At 44.3% G+C, this 23,106-nt stretch overlaps 1 protein-coding gene across 1 annotated transcript in view; it reads left to right on the forward strand.

Moving 5' to 3' along the window:
* The first annotated feature begins 799 nt into the window (after positions 1-799).
* The window catches only part of PALD1 (phosphatase domain containing paladin 1), a 201,787-nt gene continuing 179,480 nt past the window's right edge, over positions 800-23,106 (forward strand). Inside the window, exon 1 of the mRNA XM_024201856.2 lies at positions 800-1,044. Within this exon, the coding sequence (XP_024057624.2) occupies positions 1,031-1,044 (14 nt within the window). The 5' untranslated portion in view covers positions 800-1,030. The remainder of the gene's footprint in view (positions 1,045-23,106) is intronic.

Consider the following 23,106-nt stretch of genomic DNA (forward strand, 5'->3'; position numbering starts at 1 on the left):
AGGTGGGGGGGGGGGCACGGGGTAGGAGCAGCTTTCCTCTCTCACGCGTCTTCTGTAAGGACCAGGCAGAATTGTGTTACCTGCACTCAGGAGAAATCAAGGGCTGTCCTCCTTTTCCTTCCCCGGGGGCACAGTGGCCCAAAGGACGGGGGGGGGGGGGGGGGACAATAGATATGATTCCAAAGGTTACCAGGGAAATTCATTTATATTCTGTGGCCTTTATTTAACTTCATGGGACACTTTCAGGCTAAACACCCTATATTAGAAAAATAAATCTTCAACTGTTATTACTAACACCTGACCTTAGACTCCCTAAACCAAAATAATAAACTAACAATTGTTCACTGCTTAATTGCTTTTGCACTTGTCTCATCTTAGACGGCACAAACGGGATGGTGTGCACTTCCTGGCTCTCAGACAGTACCCAGCGCGACCACATTTGAGTGGAAAATATTGCAGGGAGTTGTTTGTCGGAATAATAAAAATATCGTCACTAATAAAATAAATGATGATCAGGGAGAACACTAACAACGGAATCATACACATGGAAACGTTTCCATAGATAAGAACTTTGTGGTGCTTTTTGGTGGTGGTGTTTCTCTTTCTTTTAAAAACACTTTAATGTTGGGTCCAATAGAAGCGGATCGGGTCGGTTCACTTATTTCCGCTGTAAGGAAGGCAAGAAGGAAGGAAAGGGGGGTGTAGAAGGAGGGGGTGGGCAGCGCTCCCTGCCCCGGTGCTGGCGCACAGCTGTTGCAGCTGTGGCTGGGAGACGGCGCATGCTCAGGAGGCGGCCGGCGCCGGGACTTGTCTCCCTGCGGTGTGGCACCCGCCTTGCAGAGCTTGGCTCCCCTAGGAAGGCAGGCGGTGGGGTCCCTCCGAGGCGGTGAGAGCACCGCCGGGCGGCCGGCCCCCAGCAGGCTGGGTTGTGCCGGGAAGAGGCCAGAAAGAAAGTTGATGAGTCGGAGACAAAGGCTGCTGCAGCGTGCCCGGCCGGTGCGCTCTGCCCCCGGCCCGGTGCGTGCGGGGGATGCTGCCGCCCCGGTGAGTACCCCACGCATCTCCGGGAAGCCCCCTCCTGCTGCCGCAGGGCCGGAGGGGAGCCGCAGCTGCCCTGGGTTAGATGCACAAGCTCCTAGAGCCCCGGAGAGGAGCGTGGTTGCTCTAGCTGCTGCACCGGGGCCAGTGCCTCTTTCTTCCCTGGCTCTGCGGCCGCTTGGGGGTTTCTCTCGCCGCCCCTGGGGGGAGGCAGGGCTGAACAGCATGGGGCATTTGCGGGAGGGAGGGTGGGTGGGAAGTGGGAGCTCTCGTAGGCAGCACGTTCCACGATGCAAACTTTCCTCCAGCAAAAACCCAGGTTTGAGGAAGGTTCCTGTGTATGCTCCTCCTATCGGACACATTCTGGTATGCTCTCTCCCTCCTCCTGCAACACCACATCCCTCTGGTCAGACAGTGTGTTGATTGTCCTCTTTCTTGCCCCATCAAAACGGTTACTCGATAGGGCCCTAGCTGGGTGATCATCTTCTTCCCCAAGTTATATAAGTGTCAGTCTTGCTTCTTTCACATGTAATATCCCTTTCTCTAAATATATTAGGAAAAATATTCCAAGCCTCTCTTTGGAATGGCTGATAAAATCAAACCACCCAGACCTATTTTGAAACTTTTGCAGCAGAGGGAAATGAATGTGATTAGTGGGGTTGGCATTTGTGTTGTATTTGGAGATACAAGCAGGGGCACAACATTTTGCATTTAGGATCCTTCACCAGTTACTCCTACACCAGTCCCCAATGTGTATTCTTCCTCCCCATCACTCTACTGGACCAGAAGGGTAGTTCAATTTTTGTGCCCCTTCAGTTGTTGGCCACTCAATTATCAATGCCATCAGGGACGTCAGTGATGTGTGGCGGGGTGTTTATAACAGGGTGGGCAAACTACGGCCCATGGGCTGGATCCTGCCCGCGAGCCATTTTAAGCCAGCCCATGAGCTTCCACTGGGAAGCAGGGTCTGATGCTTGCCTGTTCTGGTGCTCCAGCTGGGGCGCTGGGCCGGGGGCTGCACCACACAGCTCGGCCCTGCTCCGATGCTCTAGCCGGGGCGCTGGGTTGGAGGCTGCACCACGTAGCTCCTGGAAGCCACAGCATGGCCCCGCTCCAGGTACTATGCGCTCCAATGGGAGCTGCCGGGGCAGTGCCTGCGGATGGGACAGTGTGCAGAGCCGCCTGGCCGCGCCTCCGCGTAGGAGCCGGAGAAGGGACATGACACTGCTTCCGGGAGCCGCTTGAGGTAAGCGCTGCTTGGAGCCTGCACCCCTGAGCCTCTCCCCACGCCCCAATCCTCTGCCTCAGCCCTGATTCCCCTCCCACCCTCCAAACCCCTCGGTCCCAGCCCAGAGCCCCCACCTATGCCCCAAACTCCTCAGCCCCACCCCCGAGCCCGCACCGCCAACCAGAGCTCTCACCCCCTCCCGCACCCCAACCCCAATTTTGTGAGCATTCATGGCCTGCCATACAATTTCTATTCCCAAATGTGGCCCTCAGGCCAAAAAGTTTGCCCACCCCTGGTTTATGATGTGCACTGTTGTCCACTAGGAACTGGACCGATACCAGGTTTTTAAGGTGATCTTACTGTTCCTGCTGGTCACTGGCCCACACTTAAGTGGCATATACAGTAGGCAACTAGCTGGATATGGTCAGTAACTGAGGGCACCCAGAAACTTCTGACAGTGCATGAGGTTTCATCTTATTATTGGTTCAAGCAGGATGTACAGTAACCATATTTCACTCTGAGGAGGGAGCAGGATCAGACAGTCTCGTCCCTGCAAATAAAACTAGCACAGCCTCTTGTCATCTTGATACTACTACAACTTCCTCCTCTTTGGACTCCCAAGTCTCTCTCTCACTCACACTCACACTCACACACACACGCTAAGATTTTCTTCCTTGTCCATTACTCTGATCACTTCTCTCTTCTTTGAATTCCTCTGTTGGCTTCCCATTTTCCACTGTCACATTAAAGCATTGTGTCCTCAATCTATAAGCCCCTTTAGTCTTTTAGGCCTAGATCCACAAACATATTGGGCTCTTACACATGGATTTCAATGAAAGTTATCCCCCCTACCTTCTCCAGTAGAAGCACTTGTGCCACCATCCAGAAAGGCACAGCACCAGACATAATCTTTGATTCTGTATTCTGCATGTGTTTAAACAGAGTTGTATTTAGTGGTTAACATTATACATAATCCTTACACAGTTTTAAAACAAACCCTAAAATCTGATGATATTGATTTAAGAGGACACAGTCTAAAAAATTGCTCATTTTGTTAATGAAGTTCCCCTCCATCCTGAAAACATTTCCACTGGCGTACTTATTGAATTATTGTACAATACATTTCCTGAGGAGAAATACCTATGTAAATATCTGAAGTGTGCTTTATAGGGGATGGCCTTACTTTAATTTTCCAACAGGGGTCACTACAGGGCAAACAACATTCATAGAGGTTATAGTGTAAAAACAACTATTGCAGGCAAAGGCCTGAATAGCATATTTTTAAATAAGATTGCAAATTAAACCATTATGTTTTAAATTTATGAACTACAAGTTTTAAGTGGTGTAACAAAAAAGTTTAGAGAAACACTGTCAAGTGTATTCTATAATTTGTAACTGAAGCAAGTCTGGAAGTATCATGCACTGTGCTTCAATAACAACTTCAATATTATTAATGAAGTGGTTGGTTTCTGAGTTGTTTTGAGGTTGAGGAATCTCTGTCGTTGGAGGTTTTTAAGAACAGGTTAGACAAACATCTGTCAGAGATCGTAGTTATTACTTAGTCCTGTCTTGAGTGCAGGGGACTAGACTAGATGACCTATTGAGGTCCCTTCCAGTCGTACACTTCTATGATTCTATGATATCCTTAGGAATGCTAGGTGGCATAGTAGTGTAGCCTTGTGGTGGCTTAGCACTTCTGGCTGTCAGGCACAGTCCTTAGAGGATTTAAATTTGGAATCTGGGGGTAGGTCTACACTTACCCGGTAGTTCGGCGGCAAGCAAATCGAAGTTCTGGGTTCGACTTATCGCGTCTGGTCTGGACGCGATAAGTCGAACTCGGAAGTGCTCACCGTCGACTGCGGTACTCCAGCTCGACGAGAGGAGTACGCGAAGTCGACGGGGGAGCCTGCCTGCCGCGTCTGGACGGAGGTAAGTTTGAACTAAGGTACTTCGAACTTCAGCTACGTTATTCACGTAGCTGAAGTTGCGTACCTTAGTTCGAATTGGGGGGTTAGTGTAGACTTGCCCTGAGAATCCATGCACAGATGGATGTAATCTTAATCTGACCCCTAGTGGACACCTGTGCACATTGCAGAACCATCACACCCTTTGTCATGACTATTAATGTATTTAGGGGAAAGCCAAACCTGAAATGGCAACAGGAGGAGGCTTTGCAGGTCAAGACTGATGTATGTTAGCAGAGCTGTGTGGTTTCCTTGGAGAGGAAAGGCAATGGTCCTACTGATAAGAATTGAGGTGCCCTGGAAGTGCCTGAGTGTGTGGAAAATGTCTTGATGTCTACACTAGCCCTGACTCTAGCCAATGCTTATTGGCCTCTTACTTTATATAGTAGTAAACTCAACAATCTCTCTAAGATGAACTGAGAGCAGTCAAGCTGTTCTCAGCTCACAGCTGCCTATGACTTCCTTGTAATCCACAATCTGGAAGCCTTAGATTTCTCTGTAGACATAGTGCTGTGCCTGGGCTGTTTTCATTATACATTTTGGCTAATAGAACTGATGGGATCAGCTGCCATAATTTCATACAGAGATACATGTCCCTTATGCAGCGGGCTAAATAGAGAATGGCAACTTCAGCCTTGAACATCTTGCTTCTCTCCTTTTCCTAAAAGAAATTCCACCATGAATAAGCAAAGCCCCAACTACAAAAAAATCTTTACTGCTCCTGATGGAAAAAAATCAATGTTCACATCACAGCAGGAGTCAAATGAATTTACATCAGTCATGTGAATCTGGAACTGCTCATTGTCATCTAACAGTGAATATTTTGGAAAGTTCCTGAATGAATGTGATGCAATTACACATTCTTCCTGTTGTGAAAATGAAGCTTTATGCTAAGACTACCACTTATTCGTCGGCAAAATGTATGTTGCTCATGGGTGTGAATATGCCATCGCTCTGAGTGACGTAAATTATGCCAGCATAAGCGCTAGTTTGCACAGTGCTCTGTCGACGTGAGAGCTTCTCCTGTCGGCATAGAGCATCTTCACCACACGTGCTGTAGCGGCGCAGCTGTGCCGCTGGTACAGCTGTGCCGCTGCAGCGCTCTAAGTATAGACATGCCCTGTGTCAAATGATGAATAGCAGTTTAAGGAAACAGGTGCATGTTCTGAGAAGGAGAAACCTTTTGGAATAAGACCAAATGTATTATTTTGAAAGAGACAGTCCTTTGCATTCTTGATAGAGCCCCGACGACCCTGCTTACACCTCACCCTTGAGTTTTCATATTGCATCCCCTGTCACTCTGGTGTAGACTCCTTGTGGAATGTATTAATTCAGTTGTTCAAACAGACAGAGGAATCGTTGAATGGCTCCCTCAGCCGCTAGAAGCTTGGAATTTTGTTAGTTCCAGTTTGGGTGACCAGATGTCCCGATTTTTATAGGGACAGTCCTGATTTTTGGGTCTTTTTCTTATATAGGCTCCTATTACCCCCCCACCCCGTCCCGATTTTTCACATTTGCTGTCTGGTTACACTAGTTCCAGTTCCTGCTGGCCTTGGGAGTGGAAGATTGGGAATTGAACCCAAATCTGCTGCATGGCCATGCAGTGCACTGGCGTTGTCTACAGGTAACTTACAGTCAGTCATGCTTCTGAAATACTCAAATCCACACACTTAGAGCATCATAGAGCTACTCACTGTGCATCTCATGCTGGCTGCAGGGAATTATGATCCTTGATTTATTGACTACTGCTCAGTTTCCTTGGAGTTGCTTGCTGCTGCATGAGTCTGCTTAAAAAGATGTACAAAATCCAGGGACAAGCTGATCTTGTGTTCTTCAGCAATAAGCTATGTTGTCTGCATTCTATTCTTTTAAATTTGGTTTCCTTGTTCACTTTCTCCTCTTGTTCAGGGTTGGGATTGAGGATAAAGAGTTTCTGGGGCTACTACAGTATTCATAATAAACCATGGAAATAACATGGATGGGTGATGGCCAGTCATTATATAGCTGCCTCAGATAACATTATACACATGGATGAATTTCACTTTTGAAGTTTGTTGTTTTGGCAATGCCCTTGGCAGAATTCTATGCGTTATCTATACGTTATCTTGTATAGCATTCAAATCCCTTAAAGGAACATTATCAATATGAAAATCACATTTCCATCTGAAAATATTGTTCCTACTAGTTCTTGTTATGGGTAACCCATAGATAATGAGGACAGAGCAGGACTGTGCATTTGGTGGCACACTGTTCTGTTGAGGACCATGCAGTGCTCTGTGCACCGGCGTAGTGCGAATGTGCATGCTCCACTACACTCTGCAATTAGGTTTTCAGCAGTAAGAGCATCAGCAAAGCTGGCATTTCGGTGCTACTGTTATTCAAATAATAATAATAATAAAAAAGTAGTAACACGCATTCCAATAAAAAAAAAAAAAGACTAGAAGTGATATTATGTAGAAAATAGTGTGGTGTGCACATCAGCATGATCAAATGGGTTGAGTCCAGGCATGTTTAATATTTAAGGCTCCCCCTTCTTAATAGTTTTGGATTCGACTGCACCCTTTATAATTTGCAGCTGCTTTTGTTATAGATAGGGCTCCCCTCCCAGTCCTTGTCAATAATGAATTTTTATGGATTGGTTTTAAAATCATTGCCTAGAGGATTGAATAATAATAACAAAACCTCTGGGGTTAGAGGATGGGGGAAATATCAAATTCAAAATAGATGTTGCTAAATAGCAGATAAAACACATTTGGTTTGCTGACAAAACCTTTTTATAGAACTTTAACTTCACATATCCCCTCTCTTCCATTTTCAAGTATTTGAATATGAAGATTTCTTTTCATATATAAAGTTTATGCTAAGCTCTTCTCTTTTCTCAGCACTTGAGCTTCATAAATAGTATCATGGCACAAAATCTATGAGAGGAAAGCTCTGTTGCTTAGAAACAGTCTGGCAACAGACCCAATTTAAAAAAAACAGAGAGGAAAAAAGGGAAATCAAAACACTCTCCCTCCTCCACTAAAAGGAGCTGGTTGAAAAAATTCTGAAATGTTAGCAAAAATTTTGGGAAAGAACAAACAGGAAAAATGTTGGTGACATTCTTGCAAATTCTCTTCTTTCTCTACTCCCTGCCCATTTTTTAGCCAGCTATCGAATTTCAATTTTTTTTTCTAAATTTGAAGGAAAAAGGGAAATATTGCAATTTCCCCGGTTTCTTTCTCAACCATTTCTACTGCTAAAGTTTCTCCAGGGATTGATGTTTTCTATAGTGTAATAAACCAATGGTTAGCTCAGACAATTGAAAACTGGGTGTAAATTGGAGAGAGGGGAGCCAGTGACAACTCAACACTTTCTCATGATTCTTAAAAAAGAAATGATGAACAATGATTTTGAATCTGAAAGGCTAAAATGTCCAGTGTTTCTTCTTGGATTGTAAACTCTGGAGGGGAGGGGGGGACGGGGACTTCTTGTTTTCTTTTTACAGCATCTAGCACAATAGGGTCCTTGGTCTATGACAGGGGCTTCTAGGTGCTACCACAACATAAGTAACAAATGAGAGAAGGGCACATTAGATTTATTTTGGTTTTACTCATTTTTTTACATTTATATTTTCTATGTTATCGTTAATGTTATGTGATCCTTGATAAGACAATAGAAATATAAATACAGGTGTGTGAGAGAGAAACATAATCACAAAGAGCTTTACAAACTGTAGAAATTTCCTTCCCCTTCTCCCCGAAAAGCAGTTAGATCTGGGATACAATGCAGCAGCTATTTAATGTATATATTCTTTATATACTATGTCTTTCTTCCTTTGAAACTTCTTAAAAAATTCTGTTGCATTCCTAACATTCTGCTCTTGTTGTTATGCTGCTGTGGTTCCCACCAGCAGATTAAAATGTGATATTTTTTCCCACCTCTGTTACATTCTTACACCTTCCTGTTGGTAGTTTTCCCTGTTGCCCTTACATGTAATGTACACCTTTGTTTACATCACCACTGAATTTGGCCCATATGTCTAATTCTTGTCCATCACTTACTTTTCAAAGGAGGATTGTAAATGTTTTGGCTTATCAGCGAGTGTGTATTCCCTGTGGAGAACTTAATGAAAGCTCAAGATTTTTATCTCTTTCCTATTTTTTCTTGTTGCTTATTTCCCAATGGAAGCTTAGTTCAGAAGCAGCACCTGGTTTTGCAGGGGAGGGTCTTGCTTTCTAGTCCATGCTCTAACTGGGGCACTATAGATCAGTGGGTTTCAAAAAACATTTCTGAGGACCCAGTTGAAGAAACTTGTTAATGCCTGTGACCCAACAGAGCTGGGGATGAGGGGTTTGGGGTGTGGAAGGGGCTCAGGGCTGGGGCAGAGGGTTGGGGTGCAGGTTGGGGCTGGGAATGAGGGGTTCAGGGTGTGGGAGCAGGCTCTGGGCTGGGGCGGGGGGGGGGGGCGCGGCAGGGGGCCGGGGGCTGGGGCGGGGGGGGCGGGCCCGGGGGCGGGGCGGGGGAGGGGGGTTTGGGGTGCAGGGAGGGGTTCTGGGTTTGTGGGGGGCTCAGGGCTAAGGCAGGGGATTGGGGCGTGGGGTTGGAGTGTGGACTTACCTCCGGCGGTTCCCAGTCAGCGGCACAGCCAGGGTGCAGAGGCAGGCTTCCCACCTGTTCTGGCACTGCAGACCATGCTGTGCCCCGGAAGCGGGCAGTAGCGGGTCCGGCTGCTAGGTGGAGGCAAGCAAGCAGTTCTGTGCGGCTCTCACCTGTAGGCATCCCCCTCCCCCAGCTCCCATTGGCTGGGAACCGGCCAATGGGAGTGTGGAGTGGGTGCTTGGGGTGGGGGCAGCATGTGGAGCCCCGTGGCCCCCCCTGCCTAGAAGCCGGACCCACTGCTGGCTGCTTCTGGGGCACAGCACAGTGTCGGAACAGGTAGGCACTAGCCTGCCTTAGCTGGGCATCACCGATGACGGGACTTTTAATGTCCCGGTCAGCGGTGCTGACCAGAGACGCTAGGGTCCCTGGGTGCTGAGCAAGGCGACCTAGTGCCTGACATGCCAACCTGAACTTTGAAAAACACTGCTATAGATTATTTGCCTCCAGTCATACAGAGGGTCAGAGGCCTGGCAGAGAATCCAGATTTGAACCCTGAGTCCTGTTAGCTCCCATCCCTTTGCTTCTAAACAAGGCCACATGGTCTAATTGGCTTGACTGGAGTTGTTGTTATTGGCTTTGCTATGACAATGAAACTGTTGCTGTGGTCAATGTGCTCTTATGGCCCAGCAAGGAGTTTTCATCCCTGCTTAAAGTAAACCAATTCCTAGAGCAGCCTGCAAGGTAGGGAGTCTGGTTATTATCTAGTAGCCTTGGCACATGCATCATATTAACAAACTTTCAAGCCCCGTCTTCCAGCCTTACCATTTTCGGATTGCATCTGGGCTCCGTTTACATTCCTTTCCCTCACTCCCACTGACATCTAATGTGTTAATACTATTTTTCTTTTCCGTTAGCCTGTGGTAGTCTATAAATATTTATTTGGCTTCTGCTGGGCAGCTGTAGTGTGAACTGACAGTGTCTTCAAAGGAGGCATAATATCCACAGAGAATATTCAGTATATTCTTAATTTGGAGGCTCTGAAATTACCCATAACATTTCCTAAAATTAAAAATCTCTGACATGGTTGGGGAAGGGAGGGGAGAGAGAGAGAACTTTAAATTAGCACCATATGCTGATAGAATGGACCTCAGCATTTAACCATGTTTAGATCAGTCTAGAAGATCTTGGGATTGGTTTTAGCTCTCTCTGACACAGGTTAAGAATGCTGCCCAGGAAATGTCAGTGGGCAGCAGCCACTCTGGATGATTTAGGAGCAGCAGTGATTGGCTTCAGAGGGAGCTGTGTCTAGTTCTTGTCTTTGTGACTGAGGATTTAAATCTGTGTGGTTAAGTAAAACTAAGCAGGATAATAGATGTGAGTCCTTGTGTGTCTGATATAGGATGACCAGACAGCAAGTGTGAAAAATCGGGACTGGGTGGGGGGTAATAGGCACCTATATAAGACAAAACCCCCCAAAATCAGGACTGTCCCTATAAAATCGGGACAACTGGTCACCCTAGTCTGATATGAGCTGAAATGACCCTCTTCCGCCCCTTCACTTCCTTGGAGTTGAGGGGGAAAAGGAGTTAGGACTCTGACTGTTTTTTTTCTTTTTTTTTTTTTTTTCCTGGTTGAATTTTCTCTTTTCATCAATCTGTACTCAGGGAAAAATTGGCTGCGTCGCTTGAGATTTCTGATGAGGGACTGAGATGGAAACAGGTTTCAGAGTGGTAGCCATGTTAGTCTGTATCAGCAAAAGGAATGAGGAGTATTTGTGGCACCTTAGGCCTGGTCCCCACTAAGCCCCCACTTCAGACTAAGGTATGCAAATTCAGCTACGTTAATAACGTAGCTGAATTCGAAGTACCTTAGTCCGAACTTACCGCGGGTCCAGACGCGGCAGGTAGGCTCCCCCATCGATGCCGCGTACTCTTCTCGCCGAGCTGGAGTACCGGCGTCGACGGCGAGCACTTCCAGGATCGATCCCAGAACATCGATTGCCTGCCGCCGGACCCTCCGGTAAGTGTAGACGTACCCTTAGAGACTAACATTTATTTGGGCATAAGCTTTCATGGGCTAAAACCCACTTCATCGGATGCATGCAGTGGAGAATACAGTAGGAAGATATATATACACAGAGAACATGAAAAAATGGGTGTTGCCATACCAACTCTAACTAGACTAATCAATTAAGGTGGGCTATTATCAGCAGGAGAAAAAAAACTTTTGTAGTGATAATCAGGATGGCCCATCCTGGATGCAAAGGCATTGTCTCCTCTGGCAGCTCTGATCTTACTTGGATTGTTTCCAAAGTAGTACTTCTCTGGAGAACTCAAAGTGCTCTACAACAGCCTCACAACAGGCCAGGGTGGATTGATTTAAATCAAAATGATGTAAATCACTGATTTTAATTAGAATTTAAATCAGCTAGCAGGAAACCTTGATTTAAATTATTGACTTCAGTTGTGCTTGTACTTTTTAGTTATGAAACGAAAAGCGAGCTTAATTCTCATTAGTTGGTAACCGTTAAAACATGTTGATTTGCAACCGAAAAAGCCTTCACACTAAATTTGGTGCTTCCTTATGCTAACCAAAAGGGTAAGTTATTTATACATATTTATTTAAGCAATTAAAAATTAAAATAAAAAAATAACCATTTTAAATACAAAACTGATTTTAAAAAAATCAGTTTTTATCCATTCGTCACCAGTCGCATGCAGTGGATAAATAGCAGTATACCTATCTAACAGGGGTTAAGTGACTTGTTCAGAATGATACTGCCTATAAATGGCAGAGTCAGGAACAAAAACCAGGCAGTCCCAAGTCTTTTGATCTAACTATGAGATCATATTGTCTTTCGTAGGTCAGGATCATAAGAATAGACGGAGATGTGGAGTGTGCTGAATACTTCACTTGCTGTTATTCATTAGAGGAAACTCTGCCTGGCCATGCTGAGGTTCTTGTTGGTTAGTGCTCATTCCTATTTGCCATCTTTTGCATCACTGACCCCTCCTGTCTGTGGCTCACCAGTGTTTGCCATCACTGAAATAATATTTTTCCATTAAAGTGATGATGGTTATTATTTATATAGCACCAGTGCTAGACACTTTACAGATAAGAAGACTAGATCATCTTTTCCACAAAGAACTTGCAGTCAAAATAAAATGTTGGACAAGGAATGTAAATCAGGGTGTGACGTATAGCCAGCAAGGGTTAAACATTGTGCAAAATAAATGACTCAAATTCAAAGCTTAAAGAAGTGGGGAGATAATGTTTGTTTTTATGTTTTTACATATGTATGGGTAGTGGTCAACAATGTAATCAACAGTCACTGTCTGTTCTGTATCCTGATTATTCAAAGATCAAAAGAACATCCTAGCATTTAAATATAGTGTAAACATGGGATATCTCTGTATTCATCTCTCTTTGAAATGTATAGCAAATCATCGGTGAATGGTGAAGGAATAGGTGATTGTCTTATGTTAATTCATATAGCTAAGTACCCGTGATAGACTGCCTGATGGATAAATTGCCTTAATTAATTTGTGTGAATAATTATAATGATGGATGCTTAGGAAATAAGGGCCTATTGTTCCCCCGAGGGACTCCAACTTGTCAAAGAAGACCTGAAATTGTATAAAAGATCCTTGGGTCCTGATCCTTTTAATCTCAGATCTGCTTAAGCTTCGTCAGGGGAAGTTTGAGTCGCAAGATGAGATCCCAGTTAAGCTGGTACACCCTAGATATGATATTGGACATGGACTTTAACCTATGAACTAAATTCTAAAAGAACTCTTTACAACTACAAAGCTCACCATCTCTGCTATGAATCTGAACCTCAAGAATTGAACTCATATCTGTATGTATATTGATCTTTTAACCATACTCTCTTTTGTTTTTTAATAAATTTTAGTTTAGTTAATAAGAATTGGCTGCATGCGTGTATTTGGGTAAGATCTGGAATATCCATTAACCTGGGAGGTAATGTGTCCGATCCTTTGGGATTGGTAGAACCTTTTCTTTTATATGATAAAATCAGATTTTCAGAAATCTTCATTATATTTGACGTGGGTATCTGGATGAAGGCCTGAGGCTGGGTTACTTCAAGGGAACTGTGTTGTTGGCTTCTGGACAACCAGTGAGGTAATAAAGAAGCTGTTTTATGCTGGCTTGGTAAATCTAAGTATTGAAGATATCCACCAGCTTTGGGGATTATCTGCCCCATTCTTTGTAGTTCATCCTAATTGAATGACCTCAGCTGGCCCCCACTGGGACCCCGGTCACACTGGGGCAGGAGTAAAAGCAAGAAGAAAACCCTAAATGAGAACAAACAAAACTTAAAGATTTTTTTTCTTTTGTGTGAATCAGCTATAATTGGTGATAGTAAGCTGCAGCAAGATACAAGTGGCATGGTGCTAGGACTTTGTAGGGTACAGGGGAAAAACCTGGTTCCATAGGAATGTGACTTCCCTCTATCATGCAAGATGGGACAGCCTTGCTATTTGCCTTTCCATTAAATGGGAAGCATAGAGGAAGGAGAACAGGGAAGCTAGAGTATTGCAATTGGGCATGGTGGGGAGAGAAGAGATGGCTACCTGGCTCCTCTGTGTGAAGGTTCCCTGGCACCATGCAGTATGCTCCCTGTATAGGCACACAGGAACTCAGGAATTGTAGGGAGTGTGTGTGTGTGTGTGGTGATTGCCTTCAGCCATTGAAATATTCTTTCAGTACAATTAAATCTAGTCCAGACAGAGTCCTGAGGTTCTCTCCACCTTTTTTCATTTTGAGAGAACCATCACTCTGCTTCTCTAATAATATTTTTGCCCATAGGTGGTGCTAGCCCATTGGGGGCCCATTCACAAACAACGCATATTAAAAAAGTGAATGGGGCCCACTTTTGCTGCTTGGGGGCCCTAAGCAATATAGCCTTTAGTCTGCTTATGCCTAGCGCTGGTTCTGTTTTTGCCTTTAGACAACCACCATTGTAGCAGGTGAGCATTCTCCTTCCCACGCTGTGCCATCTTTTGATCAGCTAGCAGAAGCTGTTCACATAGCAGCTGTCAGTATTGACTCTGTAGAAGCAATGTATTGTGCACCCACCAAACCAGGGAGCGGAAGACTTAACATTGTATTGGAACCTAGGTTTCCTGCAGTCACCAACCATTGGGGGTAGCTGATCTGAGACGCTGGAGATATAAAGAGTGTGTGTAGTAGACTTCCAGGGTGTTGAAAGGAAAACAGAGGCCCATGTAATGGTGAACAGATTAGTGAGCAATCATCTGTATTTGCAGCCCTAAGTAACATAGACAGCACCATTCAGAAATGGAGTTTGACCACAGGTTCCATCTTGGCATGAAGTGGACAGTACTAGTGGGAAATGGATCTCTAAATTTGATCCAAAATTATTTTTTGTTAATGTAGTCTCATTGAGTACAGTTACAATGTGCAAACTTCATGAAAAAAGTGAGAGATTGTAGGGGGACTGCTTCTCTTTAGGCGTATTGCCCTATCCTGGACAGATAGAGAGAGTGGAGCACTCTGTATGGCTCATGCTTTGGCATTATTCATATAGTTTGTCATGTCAGTGAAGTATTATTGAATTGAAATGAATGTGCGTGGGTGTCTGGCTGGCTGGGGACTCTAAAAACTACAAGGAAGCATAGAAACAAGGGGTAGGTGAGACATCCAGCAGGAAGGGATGTGGTTGCAGTGAATGATACAGAGGAAGAGGGTCCTGATTTATCCTGGACCCTGTAAATCTCAGTTAGATGCATTTTGCATTGAATTCATTGTAATAAAATGTCTTTCCTGGTTGCAGTAAATTGACTTTGTGGTCAAATGCCCTGGTATAAATGGAAGGAGTTAGGGTGAAAAATGTAAATACTTAAAAAAAAAGAAATTCACAGATCCTATATGGGAGGAGTTTAGAGATCAACCAAGATCAGGGCCCTACTGGGCTTGACGCTATAGAAAGATAGAATGAGTGTCAGTCCCTGTCCTGAGGACTAGCAGTATAAATAGACAAGATAGACAAGGGGTGGGGGAAAGGAATATAACATACAAGTAGAGTGAACAGTGTGGTGGTTTCCAAAGAGCATGATAATTCCATGATTGTTTGCCTTTTTAAAAATGTATGTATCTATTTATTTTTTAGGTGTCAATTTGTTAGAGGAAGATTAGATAAATGGGTAGGAAGGGAGGTGAGATGTTAAAGGAGGAGAGGTGTGGAGGGAAGGAAAGCAAGTGTGGAGGGGTGGATCAAGTGAGGCTGAAGTGAAGTCACTGTGTGGTGTAAATTTTATCCATGTGTGGTAAGCATGACACTTCTAGCTTCAGCAAATTGATCCAGCAGGACCTAAATAAATGCTCTAAAAGGTAGTAAAAAGTGGCCAATTTGAAAGCTTCTAACTGTTAACCTCATGAATAAGCTCACTTCAGACAAGCTACGAAATTCAAGCTGGGCACGTGTGCATTTGGGGAAGGAATAATTTTGTTTTTCTAATACAATCAGTGGGGTAGCTCCCCACTCAAAACAGCATTTTCACACTGTGGGATTGAGACCAGTGCCTGGATTGTGTATGTCACATGCTCTGATCACTGTCCTCTCATTTTTTATGCTTAAATGGGTAAGAAATTGCAGTTTGTAACTCAGGTGTGCAGCTGCCAGGTAGTGCCTTTGACATTGCAGGAGTGAAAAAATGTGTGACCCTTTCCTTCCCTTTCCCTCTTTTTTACCATTTAGAGTCTGGTTTTAGGCTGCTCTGTCCACCCTGGTACTGCTGATCTGGGCAGTTCATAGATTCCAAGCACTTGGGAGATCCAGATGAAGAGACAAATCGCTATTGCGCCCCACCCCTATTACCCTTGTTCTCTCCCCCTTCTAATCCAAGGGCAGCTGAGGGCCCCTTGAAATGGGCAGCATAAAAAGAAGGTAACATCAAACAGCTTAAATATCAAACATTAACGACTCTACACTTTAATGTTAACTGAGACTAAAATCGCTCGACAGCTGTTCTTGTCAGTAAGGCGCAGTGCTGTCTTGCCCAGTAGGTGGGGGTAGGGGTCGGGGTGGGAAGAAGACCTCCTGCTTTTGAGCCTTTCTTTCATCATGGCCTGCATTGAGCTAGTCCTGCTGCAGCAGTCCCCATGTACTGCACTCACTTAGGTTGTGTGCTGCTGTTGCCAGGAGTCCCAAGCCTTTGATTGGCAGAGAGGCCCACGGAGTTGGCCCTCTTTAAAGTCCGCCCCCACATCCTCCAGCACACAGACAGTCAAGGCTGTTCTGCTCACAGAGAGAGAGAGCGGGCGAATGAGCCAGCGCCTGTTGCTTGGCTGGTGCTGTTTTTGCTGGCAATGGGTAGGGTTTGATCACTGACAACAAACTATTACAGATTTTGCTTCTCCTGCTGGCTCCTCGATCAGCCCAGAACGATGGGTTTAACTGCTTCGTCGCCATAGCAGCCCTCAATGGATTGTTCTGAGAAGTTACAAGGAGAGCGAGAGGATCTGTTTAAATCTGTGCAGGGAAACTGCTTTCTGAAGCTCTGAGCTTTACTGGATTTTTTGGTTTTTTTGCGCCCCTCCAGCACAGCAAAGAGGAAACTGAATGACCTCCGGAGCTGCTGGAATCCAGGTACTGTAGCAGCTCCATGCAGGTTCTTTGTCTCCTTTTGGATGAGTTTGAACCCCTTACGACCCAGGGCTGCCCAGAGGATTCAGGGGGCCTGGGGCAAAGCAATTTTGGGGGCCCCTTCCATAAAAAAAAGTTGCAATACTATAGAATACTATATTCTCATAGGGGCCCCTACGGGGCTGGGGGCCTGGTGCAAATTGCCCCACTTGCCCCCCCCCCATCCCTCTGGGCGGCCCTGCTACCACCTCACATTGAGAATTTTGTGTGTGTAGTGTTTTCTGTGATGCTGTTGTGTTACTTTCAATAGAGATTAGTTGGGACTTAACTAGGTCTTGTTTGCCAACTTCAGATGGACTCGGCTTTCTTATTGTGTTTGGTCTTTGTCAACAAAATTCTCACTCTCTCTCTCCCCTTACTTTTCCATTGTCCGTGGTATTATTTCTATAGTCTCTGATGTTGGAATGATTTTCTTCCTTGCTTTCTCAGCATGGGTGAGCTATGCCAAGCACAGGGCTTCCATATCTTCTATCTTAACGTATGAGACTGAGAGTTTTCCTGTCTTGTCCTTCTGAGATCGTAGTTATTGTCCTACTGTTTGTGGAAATATTTAGATTTCTGCTCCTCTCTTTTGCAGGGGCAGGAAAGCACCCAGGTAACTAGTGCTTCTTTGAGAGGATGGCCTAATAATACAATATAAGGCTCTAATGTCTTTCTTTGCCTGCACTGGGGACCATCAGGTTTATAATGTGCTTCTGCCTATGTAAAAAACAAAATACTGCTGTGGGGGCAGCAGACTTTACTCCTTGGGGTGAGGAGTGGAAAGGGAGTTCCCTGTGTTGCCCAAAAGTGACTTGCTGAATGTTTTAATGAGCAGCTTTGATGGGCTCTGAAGGGAACTGTATCCTTTCCTCCTTAGAAGGATGGTGGTGGCTATGATATGTGTCCTTGGGAATGGCAGGGAGATTAAAATGTGAATGATAGACAGTAGGGATTGGGGGAGAGGATCTTCACAGGTTTGTCTGAGATGCAGAAAACAAAAGTATAGAAATTCAGAAAGAGGTGTGTGTGTGTGTGTGTGTGTGTGTGTGTGTGTGTGTGTGTGTACACTTACGTAGCTAGTTGTATGTGTTGATGAAAAGTGCTGTGTAAATGTAAATTATTAATTATTCTGTGTTCCATTTATCTTTGATTACTTTTTAAAGTTTGTAAACATTTCAATCTAAAACGGATGTTGTGTTAGCTTGTGTTTTTAACTATATACAGTGGTCTTTCTGTGGGCTGTAGTGTCCGTTGGGGGTAGATATACAACACAAGATACCTAGTTTCATTCCTGGTACCGTACAGTTGGTGAGGCCTGGCATTCTCGTAATTCAAGTCCTTCAGCCTGGTACAAGTTCTTTGTGCCTAAGGCACCTGTTACTTCCATTAATGTTAATAGAGCTGACATATGTGCAGAGTGGCTAGAAAATAGATGCCTTTTATTTTTGGTTTATAGCATGAATTTAAGATACCTAAATCAAAGGACTTGTCTTGGGCTTGATTTTTCAGAAGTGTTAAGCACCCACAACTGCAGTTGAAAGTCAGTGGGTGCTGTAGATGATCAGCACTTCTGAAAAACCAGGCCCTTAACATGCTACTCTGTGTTGATACTTTAAAGCAGTCGCGTGATAACAGTTGCATTACAGGATAGGAAATGTGGTTTTTCTTAACCTCTACAGTTGGCACACAGACATTCACCCACGTTTGCAGACACGCAGCCTGAGACACACCCACCCATAGAAACAGCACTGCACACCCCTGTATACATGTGCTGGTCTCAAGGCTTCAGTTCTGTAAAAATTTATACTTTATAAAGTTGCTTTTAAGTCACAAACAACATGACAGCACTTTAGGAGTTTTGCCTTGGTGATGCAATTGTCTGTTCAGGCTGATTTCTTACATACTAAATTAAACACAACCCAGCCAGTCCCCAAAAGTCTTCCCTGTACAGCAGACACTGTTGTAAATCTACATGGTATTTAACGACACAGTCCCTGGTCATAACTACGCTTTGTAGAAGCCAACTGTAAATATGCCCTGCTCTAACACACTTCTTGCAATAACACACGAACATACTCTTGCATTCCAGTGCTCCCAAGTCTACCAGTTTTTTTTGTCCTCATCCAACACAGCAAGAATTACCAGAAAATATTTTTAGCTTTCGAGGATGATGTTCAGCTCCATCTGTCTGGAAAAAAAATGTCCATGTGTTGGAGAGAGAAGAGGACTAGTCTCTCATGTAAGCTAAAAATGAGTGCTGCTGTTACCAAAAAAAGGGCATCAAATCAAAATAATATACTGTATGTGTATACATTTGACTTTCTCTTTCTTTAGAGTGACACTGCCTTATATCTGCTTGATTTCAGTGAGAACATGCAGAAACCAGTTTGACTCTGTGATGTATAGACCTTCATTGCTGCACATCTTGTAAAATCAACATGTGCACAATAGTTGATTTTTTTCTCTCTTTTTTATAAACAATGTATGTGATAACATAGGCAACATGTCCACATCTCTGAGAGTAGAACCAGGCCCTTAGGAGGTTAGTGGTACAGGTGGTTGTGGTGCTGAAGCATCCTGCATGTTGAGTTAAGAATGGACCACTCTGTGATGTTAGTTGCCACAGATGTCTGTGACTGTAAGATGAAGAAACAAAGTCAGCCATTGAAATTTATTTGTCTCCAGTTTAATTTCATCATGCTGGCTTTGATTCCTGCCAGAGAGGTTCTTAACACTAATGGGAATCAACCTGTGACCCTTGTTTGACTCTATAGAGCCTGGCATGCAGCTCTCTTTATCTGTAGGTCTGCTGTTGGTAATAGTTTGCACTTCTCCAATGCCTCCCATCCATTAATATTAGAGCATTTTTCCAGCCCTAGTAAATTAAGCTTCACAATATCCCTATGAGATAGAAGTAATATTATTGCTCATTTTGCAAAGGAGTAAATGAAGACCGAGAAAATTAGCTTGGTTTTTAACCCCATCAAAGCCAGTGGGGGCTGTTGGTACTCAGAACCTCTGAAAAACCAGATCCTAAATAATACCTAGCTCTTAGATAGTGTTTTTCCTCCATAGAAGAGCTTTATGGGGGTGTGTGTGTATGTGTGTGTGTCAGTCATTATCCCCATGACTTGCCCAGGGTTGTGCAGGATGCCTGTTACAGAGCCGGGAGTCACACCCAGATCTCCTGAGACCAGTTTGGTGCTTTAAAGGGTCACTGTCAATATGAAATCTTGTCAGTTTTTAAAAACTGAGATATAGGTAATTTCAGGTCCTAAGTCTTCCCCCCCCCCCACCCCCAAGACCCCTGCCAACTTTTGTGGCTTTGGAATCACATGTTTCTGTTTTTAAAAGTAGTTTTTCTCTCTCCTGTTGCTGTGTGAAAACCTCACACAAAGAAAAGAGGAAACTCACCTTACAGGGGAAATGGTGAAAATAGCTGTACGCAAAGTACTGTCAAATGCACACAATAACACTGAGAAACGGAGAAAAATATTTTCTCCACTTGCCCTTGTAACAACAGTAGCTAAGAAATTTCCAGACAGAAGTGTTCTATTTAAGGCTACGTCCTCACTACAGGGGGGGGGGGGGTCGATTTAAGATACGCAAATTCAGCTACACGAATAGCGTAGCTGAATTCGACGTATCGCAGCCGACTTACCCCGCTGTATGGACGGTGGCAAAATTGACCTCTGCGGCTTCCTGTCGATGGCGCTTACTTCCACCTTCGCTGGTGGAGTAAGAGCGTCGATTCGGGGATCGATTGTCGCTTCCCAACGGGACGCGATAAATCGATCCCCGAGAGGTCGATTTCTACCCGCCGATTCAGGCGGGTAGTGTAGACCTAGCCTAAGTCAATGGTGTCCCTTTAACCAGCATTCCTGCCTGACTCACATGAAGCAGTGCAGGAGTGCTCTGTGTACACTCATCCCATCACAGAAATGAGAAGCTGCTTGAATCTCCCCTTACTTAAATAATGAAGAAAGATAGAGGAAGAAGATAGAGGAAGAAGAAAGAGAGGACACAATCCCCACTTCCTCCTATCAAAATGGATGGGGAGGAAGGCAAGAAAATTGGGGGCATTAAACTTAGTGAAAGAAAGTTATAAAATGACCCAAATGTAGTGTTTTGATACTGTGATACAGCATCAGTTCCATACCTGTGGTGTGAAGAGAATGTTAATTGCACGCAAGTCAGGAAATGCCAATCAAGACTGCATGCACAACCTTAACTTTGCCCCTTAATACATATGTATTACATTAGTCTTTAGTTGTACAATCACATACTATTTCTCAGAAATGCAATAGAATATTATCAGTTTTTCTAGAACTCTAGGTAGGTACATGTGTATGGCAAGGAGTCTTAAATTCATGTATGTGGAAAGGATATGGTAATTTATTGCACAACATATCACAGATTAAGCATAACACAGCAGACACATAGAAGGCTTTCTGGGGGGGAAGAAAGAAGGCTTGGCATGCAATTAGGAGTGCAGTTTGCAGTACTTTTGTACATACTTTTGTTATACAGCTGTAAACTACCATAAGCTGCCACAAGTCGAATCCTGGAGCTGTTTTCTGTTGCAGCCTGTATGCAGTGGGACACCAGCATTTCAGAGGAGCATAACTGGTACTTTGGTTGCAACTAGACTTGTGCATCCCCTGATGTGTGAGGAACATGAGGCACTGAGGTACCCAAATGGTTCTTACATGGAATGCCTCATTTAACCAATCCCAAATTCCTCACAAAGGCAAATCTCCTATGGAAATCTTAGTGATTTTCATTGGCGTCAAATCCTGCTTTTTTCAAATGTGCATGTAAGTCCCATTGAAATCAAATGGAATTAAGTGAACACCTCTGAGGGGCAGAATGGTGCATCCTGTATTAAAAGGGATATCGTGAACTCAGTCTTGGGGGACAGGGAGAAGAGGGCAGGGGAGAACTGATTTATTTAAAAATTAAATTTGCCATAGAGCGTGGTTTTATTGTTTTTATGTAAAGAATTAAAATGTTCAGAAGTTTTTTTTCTGCCCCCAAACTGTGCTCATAAAGTTCTTCTGGGTACCCCTCTCCATTGTACATCCTCTGTCCCATCCCCCCCCCCACCTCTTTCCTTTCTCTCTGTACACATGCCTGCTTGCCGCTGCTTCAGTTTCAGCTCTGGTGCTGCTGTTGGTGGTGGTTAACACTCCTTTGCAGAGCATGTGGCTTGGTGTGCAAGGGAGCTCCTTCCAGTGTAGCACATGAGTCTGCCACCAACAAATCAGTGAAGTGTATCTAATGCACAAAGTAAACAAATTGGAGGGGGTGGGAACTTCAGGAAAATAACTTTGTTTTCAGTTATAAAGATCTTATGGGTAAATAAGAGGTACAAAGTTTTGGATGAAACTGTGGTTTTTCAGGTTGAGGGTGTTCTTTTAATGCCCCTGGCTGTAGCCTGGGGTGGGAGTGACGTGGTAGTGGGGAACCTTCCTCCTTGGAAGCCAGGAAACTGTTGTCTGGGGGTCTTGGACTATTCAGGCCTGGTCTGCATTTAAAATGTAAGTCAACATAGCTACCGTATTTGGGTGTGAAAAATCCACGCAGGAGCATTATAGTATGCAAACCTAACGCCTGGTGGGGATGCAGCTAGGTTGACAGAAGAATGCTTTCATTGACCTATTGATCGGAGAGGTGGAGTTCCTACAATGATTCAAAAACCCCTTCTGTTGCTGTAGTCTACATCTATGTTACGAACTTACAATGGCATAGATAGGGCACCGCTACAGGCTTGAAGAGTGGAAATGGCCTCCGTCTCAGAGACATTCATGCAAACTAGTTTCACTGTTTTGAATACACCTAAACAACTTGTTATGAAAGTGCTGAGAGAGAGAGAGACAGTCGGTTTTCATTGTCCCCATATTGAATTCAAAGATGTGGAAGGGAGGAAAGGAAACTTTTTTTGTTTTGCAAAAGGTGTGGCTTGTAAGAACCCGATTTAAAAACAACTGTCTCTTGTGTGCGCTGCAGCAATGTGGAAAGACCATGCGTGGCTTGTAAACTGATCCACCTTGTTGCTTTCAGAACTTTCTAATCAGGAGGGGAGGTGGTGGTTAGCTATGAATAGAACAAAATCATAGCTTTCAGTTTCCAAATATGCATCTTCTCATACGCAGTGTGCTCTCTGAGCTGAATATTATGTACACAAGCTTTTCATGTTGCCTTAGCTGGCACTTAGCACTTGGGTTTGCTTGGGTGTTTCCTCTTCTTTAGGTCAAAAACCCCACTCATTTTAATGGAGGGTTGTTCCTGTCATCTAGCTTCTTATTTTGGCCTGTGCTATTGGTCTCCATGTAGGAAGAACCAGGGCCATACTGTGGCATGATCTTCTGTAAAATGGTCTGCTTTATCTGCAAAAGGAAACTAGTCTCTTTTTCTTTCCCTTGCCAGCTAGTGCAGTGTTGCTTTTGGCGGAATAGGGATATTTGTTGTCATTCACTAATGATTGCTTTAAGAAGTTAAATAGCATTTTCTTGGAGGAAATGTGTTTCACTTGGAAGACACCTGTGAAGGAGCAGAGAGACTGCTGCCAGGCACAGCAGGGGTCGAAGAAAACCTCTGGGCTCAGCTAGCCCCACCTCATT

Source organism: Terrapene carolina, unplaced genomic scaffold (assembly GCF_002925995.2).
Source record: "Terrapene carolina triunguis isolate 2854851 unplaced genomic scaffold, T_m_triunguis-2.0 Scaffold95, whole genome shotgun sequence".
Taxonomy (NCBI): domain Eukaryota; kingdom Metazoa; phylum Chordata; order Testudines; family Emydidae; genus Terrapene; species Terrapene triunguis.